The sequence below is a fragment of the Crocodylus siamensis genome, chromosome 9 (assembly GCF_052110815.1).
Source record: "Crocodylus siamensis isolate JL-2025a chromosome 9, ASM5211081v1, whole genome shotgun sequence".
In the NCBI taxonomy this organism is placed as follows: Eukaryota; Metazoa; Chordata; order Crocodylia; family Crocodylidae; genus Crocodylus; species Crocodylus siamensis.
This window is the reverse complement of record NC_143403.1, coordinates 69,449,528-69,472,359: the sequence shown is the minus strand read 5'-3', so window position 1 is coordinate 69,472,359 and position 22,832 is coordinate 69,449,528. Positions and strand designations below refer to the sequence as shown.

The following is a 22,832-nucleotide window of genomic DNA, read 5'->3' as shown; positions in this document are numbered from 1 at the left end:
CTCCATATCCTGCTGTTAACAAGGATGTTCTGTCTTGAGACACAAATCCACAGTTTGAGAACTGAAACTGAGCATCGTGGAGATGCCTACCAGGATCTTCTAGACTGAGCACTGAGTCCCATTGGGTAGAGTGGTTTTCTTTAATTTTTACTAATCTATAGAGGAGCCTCTGGGCACCCCATAAGATTGGGCCCCTAATATAGTCTGTGGCCTGTTGTGACTTATTTATAAACCTTTTCTAAAAAGGTTACGTGACTATATTTTCTCAAGTAGTATATAATTAAAAGTTATAACCCTATTCTGTGATCATATCTTTGAGCTTTAACATATCTCAAATTAAAACTTTCTTTACATATAGGGTTTTTTTTTTAATTTTAACAAAATCAAAGAATACAATTAAATAAAAAAATCTGATTTTAAATAAAAAATAAAATCATTGGTTTTTATCTTCCCTGAAGCAAAGCCAGCTTTTGCTGAAATGCCCCCTCTGATGGCACTTACGTTTAGAAGGTACTGTTCCTCAGCCTTGTCAGGCCCTATTTTGGGCTCTTGCATCATATGAGCCTTCTGCTCCGACTGTGAATCTTTAAAGAGGAAACCAGCAAAGCCACACTAGTGTGATTCACACTGCAACGGGACTGGACAAACAATGGTGTCTGCTGAGTGGAAAAGGACTGAGCCTTCAGTATGCAGATTGCTCACAGAAATTCACCTGAGTACTAAAGCAACTAGTTAAGCCATCTCTGAGCACTAGCAGTTATCGTCAGTTATCTTCTGGAGCTTGGCTGCCATTCTAGGGAGGTTTATTTATCAAAAGAAGAAAAAGACAAACCTGAGGAATTGCAAATCACTAGAAAAATCCTAGAACAAATGATTAAAGAATCAGCTTATGAACTCCCATAGGATAATAAGGTGTTAGCAAATCAGTATGGGCTGCTTTAAGAACAAATTGTTATGCCTAGCCAATCTGCACCGCTTTAAAAAAATAAATGAATAAATAAAAATAACGGCCTGGTGGATAAGATGGTTCACTGGCAGATGGAGAGGGCATTTCAAGTGGTGTCCTGTAAGAGCCTGTCTTGGGCCAACTTCTGCTGATTCTTCTCATTATTGCCTTGGATAATGTAGTAGAGTGCACACTTCAGACTTGCAGACAACCTGAGCCACTTTAGAGGGCAGGACCAGATTTCAGAGTTCTCTTGAGACACTGGAGATGTCCCAAGTTTAACAAAATGAAAACGTTAAAGACAAGTGCAAAGCATTACAACCAGGAGGCAGGAGTTGAACAAAATGGGGCATAACTAGCTCAGGCAGGAGTACTGCAGAAAACAAATGGGGGTGGATAGTTAATTGCTGCCTTCTCACCAGTCAGTAATGCATGGCAGTTGCAAACAAAAGTGGGATGTCTCAACATGCATCAGCAGGAATGTTGTGTGTGAAGCAGGGGAGGTGACTAGTTTGTTGGGTTGGGGCTAGGGGGCTTCAGCAGGACTACTGTGCCCAATACTGGGCAGCCACTTTAAGAAAGAAGTAGACCAATTGGCCAGAAAGGGAATGGTGGAAGTCCTCAGCTAGATAGGGCCTAGCTTGGCTGGTGTGTGGCAAGACGCACTGCACGTAGCAAATGGAGGCAGGAGATTCATGTGCGTTCTTCTTTCTTCACTACAGGGAATCGTTGTGGATGTTCCATTCGCGTCCTTCTTCTTGAGTCAGCTGCTTGGGCACCATCACAGTGTCTTCTACAGCTCTGTGGATGAACTTCCTTCCCTGGACTCTGAGTTCTATAAAAACCTCACCTCCATCAAGGTTTGCCTTTATCCTCCCTGCCTTCACACTCCATGGTAACTGCTGCACGAAGGAGTCAAAGTGATTCCAACAAGGGTGATGTGAACTTTTGCCAGCTGAGATGTCTTGGCTGGGTGAACCCTCTTTTAGGTGACCACAGACACTAAGCCAATTTTTCCTGCCTTTTATATTGAGGGTGGGAGCTCTTCCATCTGTCTACTTGTAGGAATAAGAGGCTTACTGTCTGTCATAAATGCTTGCAGGTCATTACAGGTCTGAAGAGATGTTCCTGGATAGCTGAAACATTTCAGCTTGTAGGAGAGAGTGTGATCCAAGAGCAAGGTGCCTGTTAACCCCGTTCTCATTAAGAAACTGGGGGCTGTGGTGTCGACGCCCACACAGTCAATTGGGTCGCCAACTGGCTGGAGGGCCGCACCCAGAGGGTGGTAGTGGATGGGTCCTTCTCAACCTGGAAGGACGTGGGCAGTGGGGTCCCCCAGGGCTCGGTCCTCGGGCCCGCACTGTTCAACATCTTCATCAGTGACTTGGATGAGGGGGTAAAAAGCACCCTGTTCAAATTTGCTGATGACACTAAGATGTGGGGGATGTTGGCACACTAGAAGGAAGCATCAGGCTTCAATCAGACCTAGACAGGCTACAAGGGTAGGTGGATGTGAATAGGATAGGATTCAACACAGACAAGTGCAAGGTGCTGCACCTGGGGAGGAACAACTGGCACCATACCTACCGGTTGGGGAACTCCCCTCTTGTCAGCACGAAGGCGGAAAAGGATCTTGGAGTTGTCATTGACTCCAAGATGAACATGGGCCGGCAGTGTGGGGACGCAGTCAGGAAGGCCAACTGCACCTTGTCCTGCATCCACAGATGCATCTCGAGCAGGTCCAAAGAGGTGATCCTCCCCCTCTATGCGGCACTGGTCAGGCCACAGCTGGAGGACTGCGTCCAGTTCTGGGCACCGCACTTCAAGAGGGATGTGAACATCATCGAGAGGGTCCAGAGGAGGTCACTCACATGATCAGGGGACAGCAGGGCAGGCCCTATGAAGAGAGGCTATGGGACCTGAACCTGTTCAGCCTCCACAAGAGAGGCTGAAGGGGATCTAGTGGCCTGTTATAAATTAGTCAGGGGGAATCACTATTGCCCCGTGCACTGCCAGGAATGACCAGGAATAATGGTCACAAGCTGGCAGAGGGCAGGTTTAAGCTAGCTATCAGGAGGCGCTACTTCACGGTCAGGGCGGCTAGGATCTGGAACCGACTTCCAAGAGAAGTGGTGCAGGCCCCTACCCTGGGGTTTTTAAGAGGAGGTTGGATTAATATCTTGCTGGGGTCATTTGACCCCAGTATTATTTCCTGCCATGGCGGGGGGTCGGACTAGATGATCTACTCAGGTCTCTTCCAACCCTAGAAACTATGAAACTGTTCAGGCTCCTTCTGCTGTGTATGAACCATGGAAGGGAGAGCTTCTGCGATCTGTGCACAGGACTGGACCAGGAGTCATGAAATCTTGGGTTCCAGCCTCTCATTGCAAGCCACCCCACTCTGTTACCTACAGCAAGATATGTACCCCTCTGCCACACTGCCTGTGCTAATGCATCATGATGTAGGAGGAAGTGGTGCAGGTGCTGGGTTGTTGCTTTGCTGACTGGAGTTGACTGCCTTTCCTCTCCCCATCGCTAGCGCTACGATGGAGATATCAGTGACTTGGGCTTGACACTCTCCTACGATGAAGATGTGATGGGTCAGGTAGGCCATGCACTCCCTCGTGCTCATTGACTCTTTGCATTTGGCTGCACAAGGTCGTTCATACTCAAAGGGGCTGTTCTCAATTGCTTATGACTTCAGCCACTTTGGTTTCCAGCTGCAATGTGGTAGGCTTGCTGTCTGCTTTGGAAAATGCAAACCAGAACAGGGTTTTTCCCATTTTAAAGGAATAAGCAAGGGGAAAAAGCAGCTTGACTCAACAATGTGTGTGTGAATATGACTATAGCAGGCAGTCCTGAGGCTGCAGCTGGCAAACGCTGGTTATTTGTGAGAGTTGTTACAAGGCTTTAATTAAAGCAGCAGCTTATTTGGCTTGCACATTGTTGGTCAGAGAGTGAACAGAGCTCTGTAGTGTATGGGTCTGGGTTCCAGAACAGTTCGGTCTCACTCACCGTAGCTGAGGGATGTGCTGTAACTGAGCCAGTCTGCCAGAAGGTGGATCCCCTTTCTGGTTAAGCACTGGGTTGGGGCCCAGGCAAACTGAGCTCTTTCCTTTCATGAGGCTTCCTGCATGACAGGGCTCAGGCTTGACCTGCACCACAGAGCCTTGCCAGCCTAGCTGTGCTGGCTGGGGGTGGGAAGAGATCTATTCCAAGATAGAATGAAGCTGCTGGTAATGTCCCTCTTCCCATGGCTGCAGGCTCACTGATATAAGAGAGCTGCTCCTGGAAGGAGCATCTCTTGTTCCAGGAAGGAGCTGAGTTGAAGCTGTCAGAAAACCCCTTCTGCTGCCACACCCAAAGTCTCCCTCAAGGGACCTGTCAGCCAGTTTGTGGTAGCAGGAATTCCACAAGGGTCTCTGCAGCACAGGGATCACACTTCCCTGCCTCCCAGGAGTGCTGCAAGGATGAATTCATTAGTGTGGAAGGGTAAAAAAAACTACCCCAAGCAGCAGCCCACTTCTCTGAGCACTTTCCCTCAGATGCAGTGAGGTCCCAATCCAGAACCCACAGAACTCTATGGGAGTCTCTTCATTCTCTGAATCAGGAATGAAATGAGGGTCCTGTAAGAAAAATGGGCTTCGATCTTCTAAGAAAAGACTGCTGAAATGGAAGGAGTCGAGGCTGGGTGGAGGAGGAGGTGGCGGTGGGTGGAGGTGTCCTGGCTTCCCTTGGCACCTTGAGTGTATTTGTGACATCTCAATGAATAACTCCCTAGGAGATGCCAGGCTGGGTCCTCTGGTGGAAGGAGAGTTCCCTGCTGTTCAATTAGTTAGTATTTAAAAAAGGCACCAATGTGGGATGGAAACAGGATGACTTTAAAATGCAAATCCCAGTGTCTTACTGTAAAAATATGGAGCTGTAGCTTCAGAAGGGTGTTTCTTTCCGGTTATGGTCCCCGGTAGTAATTAGCAATGTAATCCTTTCTTCCATCAGCTTGTTTGCCACGAACTTATTCCTGGAGGGAAGACCATTCCCGTTAGCAACGAAAATAAGTAAGTACAGCAATTAGATTTGTTAGGTCACTACTGCAAAGCACTTCATTCTAGTTCCTTGGGCTTTGCATCAGGAATGAATTGAGATAGATTGGAGCAGAAAGAGCCCATAAATACTGTAATAGGATTTACTGGTTACAGCTCATCGGCAGAAATTGTATTAAATTCGATTTGCAAAATAAGAATTGACAATTTGCTTTTTGAAACGGCACTTCTAAGGTCACAGGCAGCCAGAGCGGGATGTTCTGAGGGATTTAATGATGGTGATGGATACAGACAGATGGATTCAAAGCAATGGAGGGCACAGATGCTCAAAGACACCTTGGAGCAGACGGATCTTCTCGGAGTGATAGCATGTGGCAGTTGTATAAAATACTGCTCTTCACCAGACGCAGTGGTGAATTCACATGCAATAGACAGCGCTACTCAGACACCGGAAATCAGAGGAGACATGCAGCCCTGTAGCTATTTTCACAGATAATCAGCTTTAGATAGTTATCATAAATGTCAATTTTGGAGCCTAAAAACCAACCCTTCCCACCCCCTTTCACGGATAGGGAGAGCTGGATAAGATCTGGAATATGCAGACGCGGATACGTGCCTAGCAATTAATTTACAGCCTGCTCTCTCTCTCTCTCATGGCAAGCTAGGGCTGCCTTCTACCTGAAGATGCATCTGCATCAGCTGCACTTTACAATCCAGAGTTCCCAGTCAGTCTTTTCCTCCTGAGATTATGTCAGCGAGTTTAAATGTGAAAGAAATATCTCTTTACTTGTCAGCTTGCCACTCAGGAAGAAAACTGAAAGTCCCATGTGGCTTTGTGCTCGCCACATGCTGCATCTTTGAGGTGTGTTTGCGCACGCATGCAAAAGGGCAGTTGGCAGGAAAGCAAATGTGACAATGGAACATAATCCTTGAGTTTTTCCTTGGACTGGAAAGCAGGGTCAAGCTAAATGCTGCCTTCTGGTGGGCTGATAAATACAAGGGGCCAAGTCTATTTCAGCTGAGCTGGAAGGAGACTTGGTCTTTGTTCACTAGCTCACTTGTAAGATCAGCGTGTGTGTGAAGGGCAGGATGAGTCACCCCTGAAATCGGTGGTTGCATGTCTCCATTGAATTTGGGTGCTGGGTTTACAATGCCCTGCTTAGAAGAATGAAGTGAAGAAGTGGCTGCAGACAGCTGGTGAATTCAAAGGTGTCTGCAGCCAGCTTTGTTCTGTTTGGTTTGTTTGAGTAATACCTGAGCCCCGAGAAAAGAGGCTTGCCTGGCTTTTGGGAATGGGCTGGGCAGACGGGTCAGTGAGACGCTTCCCCCGCTTCTGATGGCTCCTTCTCCACACTTCATAGGATCAGCTACATCCACCTTATGGCCCACTTCCGGATGCACACGCAGATCAAGAGCCAGACGGCCGCACTCATCAGCGGTTTCCGCTCCATCATCAAACCCGAGTGGATCCGCATGTTCTCGGCACCGGAGCTGCAGCGGCTCATCTCTGGTGACAACGCTGAGATTGACCTTGAGGACCTGAAGTGAGCGGGTTGTACCCTAGGCCGGTCCCTCATTTCTGTAATGCTCTTAGCACAGGAAACTAACGCTTTCCAACCCTTCTGCTTCTTCCAATCAAAAGTCAAATGACAGCCTGGGAGTGGAAGGTTGGGAAATAGCATGGCCTATAACATGGGAGTGGGCAAATTGACCTCAGGGAACAGCTGTACCCAGGAGACAAGTACCAAATATCTGTAGCTCCTTCAATGCTCCGGCAAGCCTGCCGGACATGGTGGATTGCAGAGAGCAGGAGCGGAAGCCTCTCTTTATAACTGAGGGGGTGGGGAGGTCTCTAGGGTGGATTGGAGAGCTGCAGCCACCTATCCGCAGGCGAGCAGGACGCTGTGACCTTGTCTGATTATGAGCTTTTTGTGTCCTGTCCTCAGGAAACACACAGTGTACTATGGTGGCTTCCACGGCAGTCACAGGGTCATCATCTGGCTTTGGGACATCCTAGCCAATGACTTCACCCCTGAGGAGAGAGCGATGTTTCTTAAGGTAAATCTCTACCCAGGCTCCTACCCTGCCTGAGTGGGCCCTGTGTCTGTGCACCTCTGGCCTTGGCAGGAACACAGCTGCTGCCTTCTGGCAATCCTCTGGACCCTTGCTGCCTGTGAGCGTCTTTCCCTAGAGGCAGAACAGTACTGAAAGGCCTGACCCCTTAGAAAATGGCAGACTGTTTTTCCCCACAAGGGTTGTCCCTAGAGGGCACCGTCCCTTGCAGTGTTATATTGCCATGGATGCCCTTCTCTGGGGGTGAGGAGCACAGTAGACTTCCACTCCCAGTGTGGCTGGACTAGCTATTGATAGAGCAGGCAGGTCAGCAAACGAATGCACCGTGTGAAAAGCCGTGTGTTTTTGTGCTGGAATAGAGTCTCTGTGTTGCTCTTTGGAGATGCAGTTGCCATCTTTTAACCACACCTGCTGGGTTTTATTCAGTTTGTCACCAGCTGCTCCCGGCCTCCACTTCTGGGCTTTGCCTACCTCAAGCCTCCTTTCTCCATCCGCTGCGTAGAAGTCTCGGACGATCAGGTATGTGGCCGGAACGGACCTGGCCAGCGTTTCCTAAGCTGTGGTGCAGGAAAAATCCCACTCTGATTCCCAGAGGGACCTTCTCCAGGCCTCTTCCCCTCCCACCCTGCTTCCACCTTGTCTCTGCCATCACCTCAGAGCTCCTGTGGGTAGAAAGCGGGACACTGGGACCAAGTGAAAGTGCACTAGCTGTAATGGGATGTGAGGCTGGTTGGTGACGTGGCTGTTTCCTTCTGTGCTCCCTGGTGTCTGCCTTCCCTTTGAGTGGTCACCCTGCCTTTGCAGCTGGTAGCACTCCTTGCGATGACCTTGCTGGGCCCGTCTGATTTGGTTCTGTGCTCCTGAGTCTACTACCCTTTCAGCTTCATGTGCTATGCCTAGTCAGTCTCCGATCACTTTACCCCGAGGCAAGTGTACTCTCCAGTGGTTGGAGGTTGGCCACCTGGAGTCAGGCCCTGTCGCTGCCCCAGATGTGGGCAGGGTAACGTGTCTCTCGCTATGTTTCCAGGACACTGGCGACACACTGGGTAGCGTGCTACGGGGCTTCTTCACCATCCGCAAGAAGGAGCCGGGTGGCCGGCTCCCCACCTCTTCCACGTGTTTCAACCTGCTCAAGCTTCCCAACTACAGCAAAAAGAGCATCCTACGGGAGAAGCTGCGCTATGCCATCAGCATGAACACCGGCTTCGAGCTGTCGTAGCTGCCTTGCCCCCATGGGCTCTCAGAGCCACCTGCTAGCACCAGAGACACACGGGGCAGGTCAGCACCCAAGGGGGTGCTGCTTGCCAGCTCCAGGACTGGAGAGATGCTCATGGTAATAGAGAGAGCCCTTGGTCCCACCCAGTGTGGGAGCTGCCTAGGCTGCCATTAGATCCCTAGGGTAGGCACCAGGTCTGATCCCAACGCGCTTCACTTGTTGCCATGTAAATTATTAAACACCAAACCCAGGGGAGACTGGGGGCAGTGCCCAGGCCGAGCAGGTCTCATGCCCGAGACACAACCTGGTGTCAGTGTGTGGCAGGCAGGGAGGAGGTCCTGCTATGTGGCTGGGCAGACACTGCTGCAAGCAAGGCCATGCACTAGACATGCCTTTGGCTGCACCAGGGCAGGAGTGTGGTGGAGCCTGCTTCAAGGCTGTCTCCACTGTGCAGTGCCTGCTCCCCAACCCCCTTCACTCAGGTCAGGCTTAGCAATGGGGATGGACTACAGCCCTGCGTACCAGGTGAGGCCCTCGTGGTGGACTCTGAGCAAGATGGTTTCCCTGATCTGGAAAAGCTGCAGCCAGCACTGGCAGGCACATAAAGCCTCTGCTCTGTGACGGCAGGGTGAGAGTACAAAGCATAGGCGTGCAGCTGGGAGCGCCGGCCCCTTGCACCTCTGCTTAGCTCCACGTGGCTGCAGAGGAACCATGCTCTGCTTCCCAGGCAGTACACATTAGCTTTCTTTTTGCTTTCCTCTCATTGCTGGGCAGGAAATGGAGAGGCACTGGTGCTGTATCCAGCTCCTGGGCAGCTCTGAAACCAGCTGCTTGTGTGTGAGCGGGATGTACCGATCTGCCAGCAGCCCTCCCTTGTGCTCAGTGAAACCCATTCTCTGACCTTCGTGGAGATTTTGACCTGGTTGCCCTCCTGCTTTCTGGCTGCGGCCTCTGCACAGCACAGTGGCACTTGCCTGCCAAACTCTTCAATAGTTTTGGTCTTGCGGTTAGCTGAAGCTCCTGTGCAGCCACACGGCTTTTCAATCAGCTTGTTCTCAACAGAGGGCTCCTTTTCAGGAAAGTAACCATTGTACAGGCTGCAGATAGCCTTGCAGTTCTGACCTCTCATGGGCAGGTGGGTTCTGCCTCCAGCCCAAAACCCTTATACTCTGCAGCAGGACACTGCATGGGGTTCTGGTGTCAGGGAAACCACCATTTAGTCTGGAATTTAGATAGATTTTATTTAACTTCCTCCCTATCGTGCCTCAGCTCCTAATGGTTGCAGCATGAGCTCCTTTTAACGCTCTTCTCTCCTCCCCTTATCCTTTCTCTTCTCATTTGTATGGAAAATCCACGGTTTTAACCTGGTGGTGCAATCCTGGGCAGATCCAGCAAGTAGACATGGAGCAGCGGATGCTCCAGTGCCAGGCTGCCCACCCTACCTCATCCTCTCCAGCAAGCGTGAATGGCAGGGATTTCCAGCCCCAAGCTGTGTTGTATAACACACCTCTGCACAGGGGGACTGGGCCCCAGGCTTTTGGGCAGCCCCTTTTAATTGCTGCTGAGAGAGCAGGCATGAAGCAAACCAGAACATGCTTCTAACTGAAGCCATTCAGAGATGAGAGCAGCAGAAATGCCCTTCATGTTCTCTGTCCTGCCTTAATTAATTAATTAATTAACAAAACTCAATAGCAGTCCTTCTCCACGTAGCTTGGAAAAGCACGTCAGCTCCCACTCGGCTGGGGGCCTTCTGTTCTTACTGAACACTCGCTCGTTAATAGGAATGACCTACTCCGTTAATGAAGGAAAGACTTGCCTGCCTTCGTCTTGCCGCAGCTATTCTATGGGCATGACCACAGGAATTTAGAGAGGGCAGGGCATGGCTTCAGATCTTGTGTAGGGATCAGTTCACATTTGGTAACCTGTACTGGTGTAGCTGGAGAGGGTTTGATGCTGGGCTGGTAGTTGACTATACTTCAAAACACGATGCAGTATCTTTTTTTTTTTTCCTTCTTGGGTTAAGGCGGTGTCAATAGATTCCACAGCCTGAAATTATTTCTTAAACCAAGAAACTTTGCTCCCCTTCTTGACTCTTTTTTTTAGATTTCCCAGGAGCACTTTCCATCGAAAAGGTCTTAATTTCATCTCTTTTCCCCAGCTAGAAACTCCAGGGTTTTAAGAGCCTGGTAATATTGCACTATATGAAACACTAAATCTTTTAGTTTTGTAGCTAGTGGATGAACTGCAGTAGGGTAACAAAGGCCCCAATGGCTGTGTGTACAGCAGTGCATCTCATCGGTAGCCAACTTCTGTATGACTCGAAGGCTTGTTACACTTCCAGAGAGGACTGGGAACAGGTGACAGGCCCTTCTCTGGCTCTCGCATGATCTGGGTGAGAAGGGAAAAGTTTTGCCATAGGAGATTCATGTGTTTATTTTTTCTATAGATTAAGTCCTGAGGTCCTGGCACAGCCCGTGTGACCACGCCACAGGGGAAAAAATAAACTTAACATCTGTTGAGTAAGAGCGCAGGCGTCTTGCTGTCAGTCTGTGTGTAGGCAGCAACGGGCTTGGCAGTGGGAAGGTAATGCCCCTTCCATATGGGGCAGGCCAAGGTCATGGGGAGTGGAGAGGGAGAGGGGGAGTGCAGGGGCCTTCAGGCTGGCTTTGAGAGATGATGGTGTTCTCAGGTTGCTCTTCAGTGCTGTGCCCTCGCAGATGGGTAGAGTTGGGTGTATTTTGAGAGCTCCCAGAAAGCCTGTTTTCTCCTGAACCTGGTGGGGTCCCAGTGAGGTTTGGGGTGAGGAGGGCTGCTGTGCAGTGGATTTGCTCATGTATCAGTGTCTCCTCGGGAGGACATGCTGGCCAGTTGCTCCTGTCCTAAACTGCTTGCTTGTAGCTTTCTGCAGGTCTCTTCCTCCTTGAGTGCTGGGGAGCTGTGGGGCGCCGCGTCTTTGGTACGCAGATGGCAGAGAGTGCTCCTGCAGCCTGGCTGAGGCTGGGGCATGGACGAGAGGCAGCTGCCTGGGTGGTCCAGGTAAAATAGGCAGTGATGGGTGAGTGGGGAAGCATAGTAGGACACAGCCAGTCTGCCTCCAGCACAGGTGCTTGAGTGTGCTGCCTGGGGTCTGGTTGAAAGTCCCTAAGGCTCCCCCACAAGCACCAGCATGGGGCTTCCCTACATTGCGCATGCTGTGCTGAGGCCACCACGATGCATGTCCTGCCCGGCGCATGGCAAAGCCTGGAGGGACCCCAAGCATAGCCAGGCGCTGCTGTCGCATGTGCTCAGGGCTGCTGCCAGCTGGCTGCACTGCTTCCTTCCTGGGCTTTTAGGTGTGCAGAGTTGGGAGCAAGAGGTTGATCCCAAGCCCGGCTGGCTGATCAGAAGAGCCCTGTAGACACAAGACAGGGATGCTGCTTGCAGAGGCCTCCTGAACCTAGCATTCACTGGCCCTGCGAGGAGAGCAATTCACAGCATGATCTGCTGCATGTTGTGGTAGCAGGTCAGTGTTTTAGCCCAGTAGATGGCACTGCAAGGAAGCAATGGTACCTTGCCTTGCCTTAATTGCAATCTGTTACCCAGGAAGCTGCTCCTTCTCTCTTTGGCCTGTGCTGCCACTACAGCCCCTGCCCCACAGTGACCAGCCCTACCGTCAGGATGGCAGAGGGGTGCCCTGGCTGGCACTTGGGCCTCCTTGCCCTCTGGCTCACCTTGGGACCTCGAGGGACAGGCAGGAATTGGAATCAGGGCCTGGCAAGAGACACCGAAGGGCAGTTTCTGGCAGAAACCACTGAAATGTCCCAGGGCAAGAACTACCAGCAAACAGCCATGCCCTGTGCAATGTGGCTGGCATCAGGATGGCTGGAGCCCTGCCAGCACCAGCCCACTCTGGGCTGGATGCCCCAATAGCTGTTGCAATGTAGACTGGCAGGGTCTTTGCTGCCCTCTGGCTCTGTTTTGGTCCTCATTATCCTAGCAGCTGGCCGGGAGAGAACAGGACAGCAGCCACTAACTGAAGGCTCCCAAGGCATCTGTCACTAGCCTGCAGGTCCTCCCTCAGTGACCCAAGACCCCCTGTTCCTCCCCCATCCCTCTGCTTTCCAGTGGGTGACCACTGCCCTGGGACTCCAGTCTGTGCTCTCAGATGTCAATGCTGCAGCCTGCCTGTCCCTGGGGCCCGGGTGCAGGAGCTGTTGTGCTGTTCCCACTGGCACTGACAGAGCTCTGACTTAGCGCCGTGTGGGAGCTGCGACACCTCAGAATGTCCTGGTCCAAATTGGAGCAAAGTCCTGACTCGGCGCAAGTGCTCCATTTTTGGCTCTAAGGCCTTGACTCTTCGCTGGAACAGCCGAGTACACATGCAGTCAGAGCAAAGGGTTTCAGCCTTGTTGCAGTGGAGCCTACAGACGCTGCCTGGCAGAGGAGTTGGAGGTAAGGGCTGTGGTTCCATAAGCTCTTGGGGTTTGGTTGAATAAGTGTGTCTGGCAGAGACCTGTTTGGTGGAAACCCTCCAGCCCAGGCTGGTCCCCACTGCTGCAGTCAGGAGCGGTGGGCACAGCTGCAGGTTGTAAGGTGCCTGCTTGGTAAAGAGCTCCAGGCTCCCTTGACTTTCCTGCCCCTCCTCTTTGTCCTGAGCCTCCCTGGATGGGTCAGGTCTGAAATCTCTCAGCCTGATGCCACCATTCTGCAGAGCTCCTCTAAAACCAATCTCTTTCTCCTGCTGGCTGCAGGCCCTCCTGGGATAGATCTGCTGTGCTGCATTACACCTGGAACACATTCCCAGTGCTGGCAGCCAAAGGCATGTCTTCTCTCTGCCTCTAGTAGTCAGCCTGTTCCCACGAATCGAAGTCCAACTGCACTCCGTTGTGCTGGGTGAGAGTCGAATGCCAAGCTCTCGTGTCCGGCAGCATGTGGTTCTTTGGCCTGTACGATGTGCCCCTGCCGTTCGTCTCCACCTCCCCGCTGCTCCTGGACGAACAGTTCAGTGCTTGCTGGATAATTTCCCTGCAAGTTAATTTGAGCTTTGCTGGTGTTGGGGAATATAATTAGTGCTTTTGAATTATATCAAGGGCTTGCATGGAGTAATTAATCGGGCAGGTTTATCTGGTGCTTGGCAGGAAATGATATATGACTCTCATGGGGTAAGCGGCACCTCATATTGCTTGGAAAAAATCTTACTGCCAAGGTCAGGCTTGTACTGTGGTGGATTTACAAAGCACTGACCCTGCTTCCCTACTTGTCACTACAGCAGCTCAACCACTGGTCAGCTTCTCCCATCTCCACGGGAAGTCACTCCATTCCCTTTAGCCTCACCCTGCCTGTGTGGCCCCTGATAAGGTGGTTATGCTAAGATCTGGTTTACATTTTAACCAACCACCAAGGGCCAGGATGCAGCCCCCACCGGCTGCATAGGAAGAGTCCATGGCCAGTTCTTCCTGGTCATCATCACAATGTACCAATTGCAGCGGGGAAGGTTTAATGCTGGCCGTGAAGGAAAGTGCACAGCTCCACTTGCGGCTGCCTTGTTCTAAGCGTTTCCTGCTCTCCCAGGTCAGAGGAGCAGACTCTCCTACCTGCCTGGGGGAGGGGGGGTTGTGGACATGTGTGAACAGGAAGAGCAGCAGTAAGGATGGCCAGTTCCCCCTGCCCCAGAATCTAATCCTTGTAACAGTGCAAGTCTTCTGGCCTCCAAGTCTTTCCCACACTACACTAAGCCTATTTAAAAGGCAGTCAGCAGGCTCTGTCTCTCTTCCATTTCTCAGAGGAACCGCTGGCTTGTCTGAATTTACATAGGACTTGGTAAAACGTATGTCTGTGTCATTTCTGCAGGAACAGCGGTCGCCCTGCTGCCTGCATGGTGTGGACGTAATAGAGGCAGCTGAGTTATAGTTCGACTTACTTCCTTTTACAGCTCCTACAGTGTTAACAGATGTACCGACGTCTGATCCAATCATGCAGCAAGAGGTTCTGGGGCCAATCCTTCCAGGCTTGACAGTGTGTAAGCTAGGAGATGCCATAAATTTTCCAAACAAGAATAAACGACCCTTAGCAACATATGTCTCCTCTGACAGTTCCAAGGTAATCGTAAATACTGTTTTGCCTTGCAGGGCTTTATCTGGGCTCTGCATATGGTCAGGGTGGACAAAGCATCTGCCATCCTTCCCCAGCTCCTCACATTAATGAGGTGTAGGAATGGGTCCCTGGGGAGCATGGGTGTGCATCAGCTGGATGGGGACAGGGCTTGTGAAGTCAAACTTAATCTCAGTCTTGGAGTGTGGGGTCAGTGGAGAAGAGGAGTCTGCCTTCATTTCATTTCCATGCCCTAAATCCATTCACCGAGTAACTGGCTCTTGCTGCTGATAACCTATTCGTGTGTGCAGCCCAGCTGTTAGCAGGGGCAGCTCAGCCAAGTTGGAGGTTGTCTTCAGCTGAGAGCGGTATAGTCTGCTATCAACTTAATCTCCTGCCTTCGAGTGGTGGAGCTATTGTCTGCACCCCATAGCCCCTGGTCTTCAGGATGTACACACAGTCAGGTCTTCAAGTGAGCGATGCTGCTACTGGGGTTTAATTTACTCTGTACTGCATGAGACAACACTCACTGAAGTCCATGCGAGTCCTTCCACTGGGTCAAGTCTTGGGCTGTTGCCTCCATCACGAATAGCAGGCACCCCAACCTGCTCAGCTACGCAGGCAGGGAGATCACACACTAAGGGGTTAATCCAACATGCATAGTGTAAGTAACTAATTGTGACCTTTACCCAGCAGCTCCCCCATTAGGCAAACCCTTAGGCATTTGTGTGGCTCTGAGCCTGCTGCTTTCTCTCACCAATGAGATTTTAAGAGACGTGTTCAATACTACTACATTCCAGCTCTGGCTGAGAGACACATATTTAAATAAGCCCCAGCTTAGACAGCAGCCTTCCCCCTAGCTCCAGTTCTATAACAGTTTGCCCAGAAATCTGTTAAGAGGGGGAAACATTTAAAAAGTTCTTGCGCAGGGCATAACAAACTGAATCTGCACATCTTGTTAAATGGTGATGACTAAATAATACTTGCGTTGGTTCAGAAATGCTAGTGAGATTTCTATTTGCCCTGCTGGGAAGAAAAAGAATCCATCTCAGAGCTGATTTATGCAGCATTCGTGAAGAATTTATTATACGAAGAATTTTATTCAATTAAATTTGGAAAAGCCTCTGGATTCTTAAGGTTCACTAGTGATAACTGAGACACAGCGATCATAAAACTGGATGGCCTGTCGGCAGTAAGTACTGAGAAAATGCCTGATGTGACATTGCTGCTGAAGGTAGAGTCCAAATCAAGAACATTTGTCATTGGGATGTGTTACAGGCTAAGGCTTTGAAAATTACTCTGTGAAAAATGTGCGTTAACAATAGCCATGAAATTATCTGTTAAAGAAGAAAAAGGTGACTAATGAGACAGCACTATCTATTAGTGATAGGCATTCTTCACTCAGCCCCAGCTCTGATTAAAAAGTTAACACAAAAGCAAGAGGGGGTGGGGTAGGTTTCTTGTGTGTATTTTGCTTAAGGTGGTTCCCACTTAAATACTGTACTGTAAAGGTGGTAGGATTTAAATGCTCCCAAATACAGGCTTGCAGTAATTTATACTCAAAGAATTTAAAAGGGTAAAAAAACCCAGTCACTTGACAGGCATTTTACAGTGGTAGCATTCTGAGGTTCTTTAATGCTTGTTTTTAAGTTGTACAAGATCCTGTGGTCGAGACACTTTTGCATGCTCTTCCAATCTACATTTCCATGCTTTAAGGGCTGGAATTGGATGTATGAACCTTTACTGACGGCTGCTCAGTTTGAGGGAAAGATGCCTATCACGCTGTTAACTGGCTAATTTAGATGTGTTGCGCTGATGGATATGAACGGTTTTCCTACAGCCTTCAAGGCAGCAGACCAGCTAGAAAAGCTGTGATACAGTTGCCACAAAAATCTCAAGGTGGAGTTGGCTTGCAACTTCAGGTGAATTAAAGGAGCTTTAGCCTTTTTTTTTTTTTAAATCAGCAGTTTAGATTCCTTTTTTCACCTCACTTGTTAAGCATCACTGTGCTCAGCTAGAAGGGAGGTAATTTGCTGCAATCTCTCTATCCTTGACTCCCTACCCCAAATACTCCAAATAAAGAAATAAAGATTTAGAGGCAACAGATCCAATATGTTGCAAGGGAGTTGGATAACCCCCTGTTCAGGTGCTGTAAGCCAACCCCTCCTCAAAGGAACTCCTGTTGTGTTTTAAGGTGCTTTTCAGCATCTGGTGACAAAGCAGTTGTACTTGACTCAATATTTTCTTAGCTGAGAACAGTCCCTCCTAGAATGAGACGTCATGCAGGCCTCTGTCTAAGAGCTGGTCAAATATTGATGAGGTCAGAGCCCTCCTGGTGCAGGTAAGACTCGTATTAGCCACAAGGCTGGGCTTGTCTGCGGAAGGACTGTGAGATTTGGCCCATTGGTTCTTTAATCTCTTGTCCTTGCACTAGCCCATAGCTGGCAGCGGATGTGCTGCAATACCAAGTGATTCTCCACATGTGCATAGACAGGCACTTAGCGCTCTCCTTAAACCTATGAACCCTTCCTTCAGCTCCAGCCAGAATTGATGGAGCGCAGCCAGCTTAAAAAGGGAAAAAGCAGGCTGGATTTGGTAGCAAAGGGACTTTCTGATGCAAGTTACTCATGCTGTATTTTAGAGCTTATGGACTAGGTCCCTGAATCCATGCCCTGGTTCTCTTTACTATTGCTACTTTCAGCTTTTAAGAGAGATGTCACGCACATTTTTCTATTCCTTTCATCGGAGTGCTGTCAAATTCCTTCAGCAACACCTGCCACTGCTCTGAGAAGTGAAATGGGATTTAACTTTCAGTCAGCTGTCAGAGAGAGTCATTCTGAAGCCATTTCCAAGGCAGTTATTAGAACTGGATGCTCAGATCTGGAAACTAGCTAATGGAAGCAGGTGAGTTTTGCAGACCAGCTGAGCACTCCTTACAGGTTTATAAAGAAAGACCCTAAGCTAGTTCAGTCACAGGATGGGTGGGCAATGGGTACCCTGGATCCAGGTGCAGTCTCTCTTCCCTACAGAGAATCTCTACCAGATTTAGCTTCTCCTGGTATAGGAAGAAGTATCACCTGCAACTTACGGCTCACTCCTGGTGTATATTTTTTCTTCCTTCCCTTCCTTCATTGCAACATAACGTGCCAAAACGAAGAGATAATCACTGAGTCTGGAAGGCAGGGAAAGGAAAGCAGTAAAGAAATGCACATCTGTCATCTAATGCGTTTGCAGCTAGCCACCAGTGTGGGTAAGACAGCATGCTGAATTACAGCACCGGGAGCTGCGAGGGAAATGGAGCAACTGAAACAAAGTAAACAGCAGCAATGCCCAAAATGGCAGTCACAATGAGGATCAAATGAGTGCTCCCACAGGACCTGGGAAGCATCTGTTTTTTTAGGCTGCTGCATCCAGGTACTAGACAAGCAACCTTGCTTTCCAGCTCAGTCTATGTCAAGCCTTAGACAAGCTGAAATCATTACATGGAGCAGCATCCTCCCTGGGGATGCTGTGGCTGCTGATGGCTAGAGGAAACTAGCACTAGTGCATCCTTGCTGAGAGCAGCAATCCCTGCATTTGCTTTACCTGTTCAAATATTTGGCCACATTTGGATCCGCTTCTCCTGCTTGCACTATGGGAACCACACTAAAAAGGGAAAAACACAGAGTGAATGGCTGTGTCAAATCTATTGGCTGAGCACACAGATGAACAGACTTGTCTCTGAGGTTTGGAGATGCTCAAAACCTCAGGTAGTTAATAAGAGTCTCTGTATTCTTCATGAAGTGGATCGTAAGCACTGAAAACCTGTAGTTATGGCATGTAGGAGAGTTGTAACTTTAGGATAAAGCATCAGTATAAATGGTAACTCATAAGGATAACTATTGCTGGTGAATCCACTCCCTCAGTATGAGCAGGGCCTAGTCTATTCTCTTTCCATTTGCTCTGAGCATGAAGCTATTCTGCAGAGTTTTACTGATATGTGCATCAATACAATTATACCAACTGCCATTTAACAAGAAACCATAAGATATTGGGTTACTTGCTGCCAAGATATCATTGTTCTGTTGTTACTCCTATATATGTTGGCTTGCAAAAGGAGTTCTACAGCCACAGTCCTGCAGAGATGCTGCTGCACTTTGCTTATTGCTTCCAGAGTGCAGGGCTTAAAGCTGGCCTTTTGGCCAGATGCTGCAAGAGCTCTCAAGCTAATATTTCCCCCTCATTCTACTGCAGTTTTGCTAAAAATCTGACTTGAGACCAGTTGCATTGGATGCTGTTTTGCATGGCTCGGTGGCTGCTGCAGCTATCTGGTCTCAGTGGATCTTTTCCTCAGTTTTATTCAGGTTATGCTAGCAAACACTTACCATCTCTCTGCTCTGCGGCAGATGGCCCTGGAGAAGTGGAGGGCAGCGCTACTCTTACCTCCTGACTGAAAGAAAATACATTGATGCCTTGTAACTGAAACTAGATCCCATCTTCTAGCTTCCTGAAGTTTAGTAAGCTTATGACATACTGCACAAAAGCAAGCCATATTTGACTCGCAGAAGTTATATTTCTCTTTAGTGTTACAGTTGTTAGGCATTTTGGAACTTATTTTAAATACAACAGAACAGCAAGTGTTAATCTCTTCCATCCTTTCAGAGCTGTTAGTTGTAGGTTCAAACCCCCCCAAAGCAGGATGGAAGCATGTGTTGGCAGGACCTCAAGATCAACCTCATGTTTAGGTTTATTATGAACTGATAACTGGTTTTAGATTCAGTCATCAATCAAACCACCTAGCAAACCTTTTGACTTCAGTAATAAGCATAAGCAATACCTACAGGCAAAATGAAAGCAGTGAGAGGTGGAAGTTGTTCTGTGTATTTATCAATCCACTGCTCCAGCTCCAGCACTGGCTTTTCAGTAAATGAGGTCCGTTCTAGAGAAGCAAAGAGGAAGTGACTTAAATGCTGGCATGAATTAATTGCTCAGCAAGATGGATCTTGCATGTTACATTTGTTGTATTAAATAGTCAAGGAAAGTGGCATAATTAAGGCTCGACTGCCATAGGCCTGAACTGCTCAGGCAAATACTAACAGAAATTCACTACCAGCTTTCCTAAATACTTCCAAACTATGTGGGGAAGTTCAAGTCTACAGCCATTATGTTAGGAAAAAGAGAACTGGAGGATTACTTAAGTGAGCCTCCCTGGCTGAAGAGATGGGGGTGGCAATGTTGGCTCCGACATCCTGCAGCATGCACTGGACCTGGAGAGAGCAAAAGGAAGGGGGGGGGGGAAATGAAGGCTATTTGCTACCGGCAAAGCACAGGCAATGAAATTGCAATTGCAGAGATGATACTTGATGCTCTAGTGAGACAGTGAAGAGGTAACTTGATGTTCCAGAGCTTTAAATAAGCTGATATTGAACTCTTCTGCACTATGTGGCTAATCAGTAAACCCCAAATGTACCTAGGTGGGAGCTGGTTTCTCCCTCCTCCCCATCCTCACTTCAGTATTTCTTCTCTCTCGATTTTCAATCTAAGGATGCAAGACAGCAAGGCTGACCCAAGCGTGCATGAAAATGGATCGGAAACAGCTCTGTGATGGATTTGCTGCACAGCTGACTCACTCCTCACTCTACTGGTTTCCTTCAGGGTATTGTTAAAGAGAAGAGATTTGTTTCTTCAAGCAATCAGGGCTGAGATTTTTCAAGTCAGCCGAAAGGCCTGGGACGCGGGATGCCAGTTGTTTGAGAGCTGCTGAGGGGATTCAGTCCAAGAGCTTTAGAACTCCACTGGTCAATAATGCAAGCATAATGACTACGTTAGATCCCCCCACCCCCAAAAACATAGTTACTACTCACTTTGTGCAGTTGTTCGGCAAATGTATGGCCACTTTCACTACTTAATTCACTAGCAAGTCTAGAGTGAGAGAAAGAGTAGTTAGTCATCGGGCACAAGAGTCCAATTTGGCATCTCTTCTATATTTACTACTCATCTTATAAAGACTGTATGTGCACTGGCTCACAGGGACTGTTGTACTGCAACAACTAAGGGGTCACATGTCCACAGGTTGATCTTTTTTTGTCACTCAATCCTTCTTTAAAGGAAAACAGCATGTGCACAAAGAACAGAACAAAATGCAACTAGGTACAAGCTGTTCCAGCTTTGCTGCATCCTTTCATCGTAAGAAGTTTCATAGCAACCACAATTGACTGTAGTGGTGTCAACTAACAGCAAAGTAAAAAAGATGAACTCCTAAGCACAGTGTCCCCTTTACAAAAGATCTGTGGCAATAGCATGACATGAGCATCAGAAGTTTGCTTTTGAGAGACAAAGGTCAAATAACAGAAAATGTATAGTTTTGTTACCCAATAGCTGAACTCAATTCATCTGTTGTTCCCAAAGCTTCAAATACTTGATCGTCTTTTGACCTCCTCTCGCCTGTGAATGTGCTGGAAAATCCTTTAAAAACAAGCCACAAACATGAAAAGGGTTTGGAACACAACTGGAACTGTGGAACAACTTGCTCCAGGGGCAGTAAGCTGCGGCCTGCAGAAGTAGCAACCTTAGCTGTGTTACAGATGCAGGAGGGTGAGGTTTCTGTCTCTGTGTCCTTTAGAGACATGCTGCACCCAGTGCACTGGTATTTCCCTGGCATATTTCTTCCACTTGAACTTCCCTAGACCCTCCATCACTGACCTGAGGGTGGCTGTTCTCAGATGGGAGCCTTTTAAAAACTGATTTGAATGGGAAACCGCAGAACAAGCAATCAGCCAGCAACTGCACTGCATCAAGCAGGGTTTAAACAAGGACGATGGATTCTGCCTCCCAGTACCTGGACTCGTTTCAGTGAGTCCTTTTACCTACAGGTTTGCTAGTTTCTTCCAGCCCTACTCACACCCCCCTCAGCTCCCCCGGTCTTTGCTGTTCCAATTGCTCTCTCTTTTTTATACTCCGCTTCCTGCACATTTTCTTACCACATCTGGAACAAGTGAGCTCTAGGTCATGAAAGCTCATGCATAAACAAATATATGCATAAACAAATATAATACCCATCATCTCCAGCTCAGGAAACCTTGTGTTCTCACTCTCTCTCTGCCTACAGATTCGTATAGATCTCTATAGATACAGAACACAAGGTTTCCTGCACTAGAGGTTAAATCAGTCTCTATCTATATTATCTCCAGGTCAAGAAACTGCGTGCATGCTCTCTCTTGCACCAGGTTTTCTGTGCTGAAGACAATTCTCTCTCAGCACAAGGTTTCTTCTCTCTCTGCACAAGGTTTCCTGTATTGGAGGTATCTATATACAGATTGGGGATAGATATGTAGATCCCTACAGATACAGAGTACAAGGGTTTCTGTGCTGGAGATTAAATCAATCTGTCTATATGTAGATACATCTATATCATCTCCAGTGCAAGAAACCTTGTTGCATACTCGCTCGCTCCCTCCATCTCATACAAGGGTTCCTGCATTGAAGATTATATCTATCCTTCTTCTGCAGTGCAGGAAACCTTGTGCTCTGTATCTCTATACAGATTAGAGATAGATGTTTAGATCTCTATAGGGGCAGAACACAAGGTTTGTGCGCTGGAGATGAGATCTTTCGATATCTTCCTCTCATCTACAGTGCAGGAGACCTTGTGCATGCTCCCTCTCTCGCTCCCCTACACTGAGGACTATGTTTATCTGTCTGCCCATCTATCGCCTCCAGCACAGGAACCCTCGTGTCACATCTCTGTACAGATTTCAGGTAGATACATAGATCCCCGTAGATACAGAATACAAAGTGTGTGTGCTGGAGATGAGATCTCTCTCTCGCACCTCCAGTGGAGGAAACCATGTGTGTGCTCCCTCCCTCTCCTGCACCACGTTTCCTGTGCTGAAGGCTACATCTATCAGTCTATCACCTCCAGCATGGGAACCCTTGTGCTGCATCTCTGCACAGATCAGGGGTAGATATGTAGTTCCCCATAGATACAGAGGACAAGGTTCGTGTGCTGGAGATTAAATACATCTATATGCACATATCTCTCCATCACCTCCAGCACAAGAGCCCTCGTGCACACTTGCTCTGTCCCACAAAGTTCAATCACTGAAGATGATATCCATCCATCCATCCATCTCTCCACCCACCCGCCCATTATCTCCACTGCTGGAAGCCTCGTGCATGCTCGCTCTCTGCCACACGGTTTCCTGCGCTGAAGACTGTGGATACACCTGTCTATCCATCCTCTGCCCCCCGCGGGGCCGCTACCTTTGTCCCCGGTGCGGGTGTAGACCCGCGGGGTTCGCGTGGCGGGCGGCTCTGCCCCGGCATCCGGCGGGCCCGGCGCCCCGCTCCCCCGGCGGCGCAGCCCCCACAGCGGCCCGGCCCGGCCCAGCCGCCGCCAGCCCTGCCGCAGCGCCGCCGCCGCCATGACACCCGCGGGCCCCTCTCGGCCGCCGTCGCGCTGCCCTCTGACCCCTCCCTCCTCGGGATTGGCCGGCCAGCCGGCGGC

The 22,832-nt window shown here is 49.0% G+C and overlaps 2 protein-coding genes across 6 annotated transcripts in view; one reads left to right on the top strand and one right to left on the bottom strand.

Annotated features, from left to right (window-relative positions):
- UBE3B (ubiquitin protein ligase E3B) overlaps positions 1-10,804 on the top strand; it is a 30,896-nt gene extending 20,092 nt beyond the window's left edge. For 2 of the 3 annotated variants that reach the window (XM_090062361.1, XM_090062363.1), the window contains 7 exons: positions 1,669-1,806; positions 3,486-3,551; positions 4,946-5,004; positions 6,351-6,533; positions 6,936-7,047; positions 7,489-7,581; positions 8,090-10,804. In XM_090062361.1, coding sequence (XP_089918487.1) covers positions 1,669-1,806; positions 3,486-3,551; positions 4,946-5,004; positions 6,351-6,533; positions 6,936-7,047; positions 7,489-7,581; positions 8,090-8,281 — 843 coding nt within the window. In that variant the 3' untranslated portion in view covers positions 8,282-10,804. The remainder of the gene's footprint in view (positions 1-1,668; positions 1,807-3,485; positions 3,552-4,945; positions 5,005-6,350; positions 6,534-6,935; positions 7,048-7,488; positions 7,582-8,089) is intronic. The other variant, XM_090062362.1, reaches the window with a different exon arrangement.
- Positions 10,805-13,737: 2,933 nt separating this feature from the next.
- On the bottom strand, positions 13,738-22,796 carry MMAB (metabolism of cobalamin associated B). Of its 3 annotated transcripts, none has more exons than XM_090062370.1 (9): positions 22,589-22,796; positions 20,698-20,791; positions 20,191-20,248; positions 19,521-19,593; positions 19,168-19,265; positions 18,712-18,776; positions 17,933-17,992; positions 17,425-17,519; positions 13,738-14,984 (listed from the first exon to the last, which is right to left on the bottom strand). In XM_090062370.1, the coding sequence occupies exons 1-8, from the start codon at positions 22,749-22,751 to the stop codon at positions 17,432-17,434; spliced, it is 699 nt and encodes a 232-aa protein (XP_089918496.1). In that variant the 5' UTR covers positions 22,752-22,796; the 3' UTR covers positions 13,738-14,984; positions 17,425-17,431. The 3 variants fall into 3 exon arrangements, with proteins under 3 accessions (XP_089918496.1, XP_089918493.1, XP_089918494.1); XM_090062367.1 differs by having other exon boundaries at positions 17,436-17,519; XM_090062368.1 differs by lacking the exon at positions 13,738-14,984 and having other exon boundaries at positions 15,952-17,519; positions 22,589-22,795.
- Between the last annotated feature and the right edge of the window lie 36 nt (positions 22,797-22,832).

Excerpts from the sequence above, each read along its gene's own strand:
- MMAB (XM_090062367.1), bottom strand. The coding sequence starts at position 22,751 with ATGGCGGCGGCGGCGCTGCGGCAGGGCTGGCGGCGGCTGGGCCGGGCC. Across the intron at positions 20,792-22,588 it reads CACCCGCACCGGGGACAAAG|GATTTTCCAGCACATTCACA; the intron begins GTAGCGGCCCCG and ends TTGTTTTTAAAG. Across the intron at positions 19,594-20,190 it reads TTGCCGAACAACTGCACAAA|GTCCAGTGCATGCTGCAGGA; the intron begins GTGAGTAGTAAC and ends TGCTCTCTCCAG.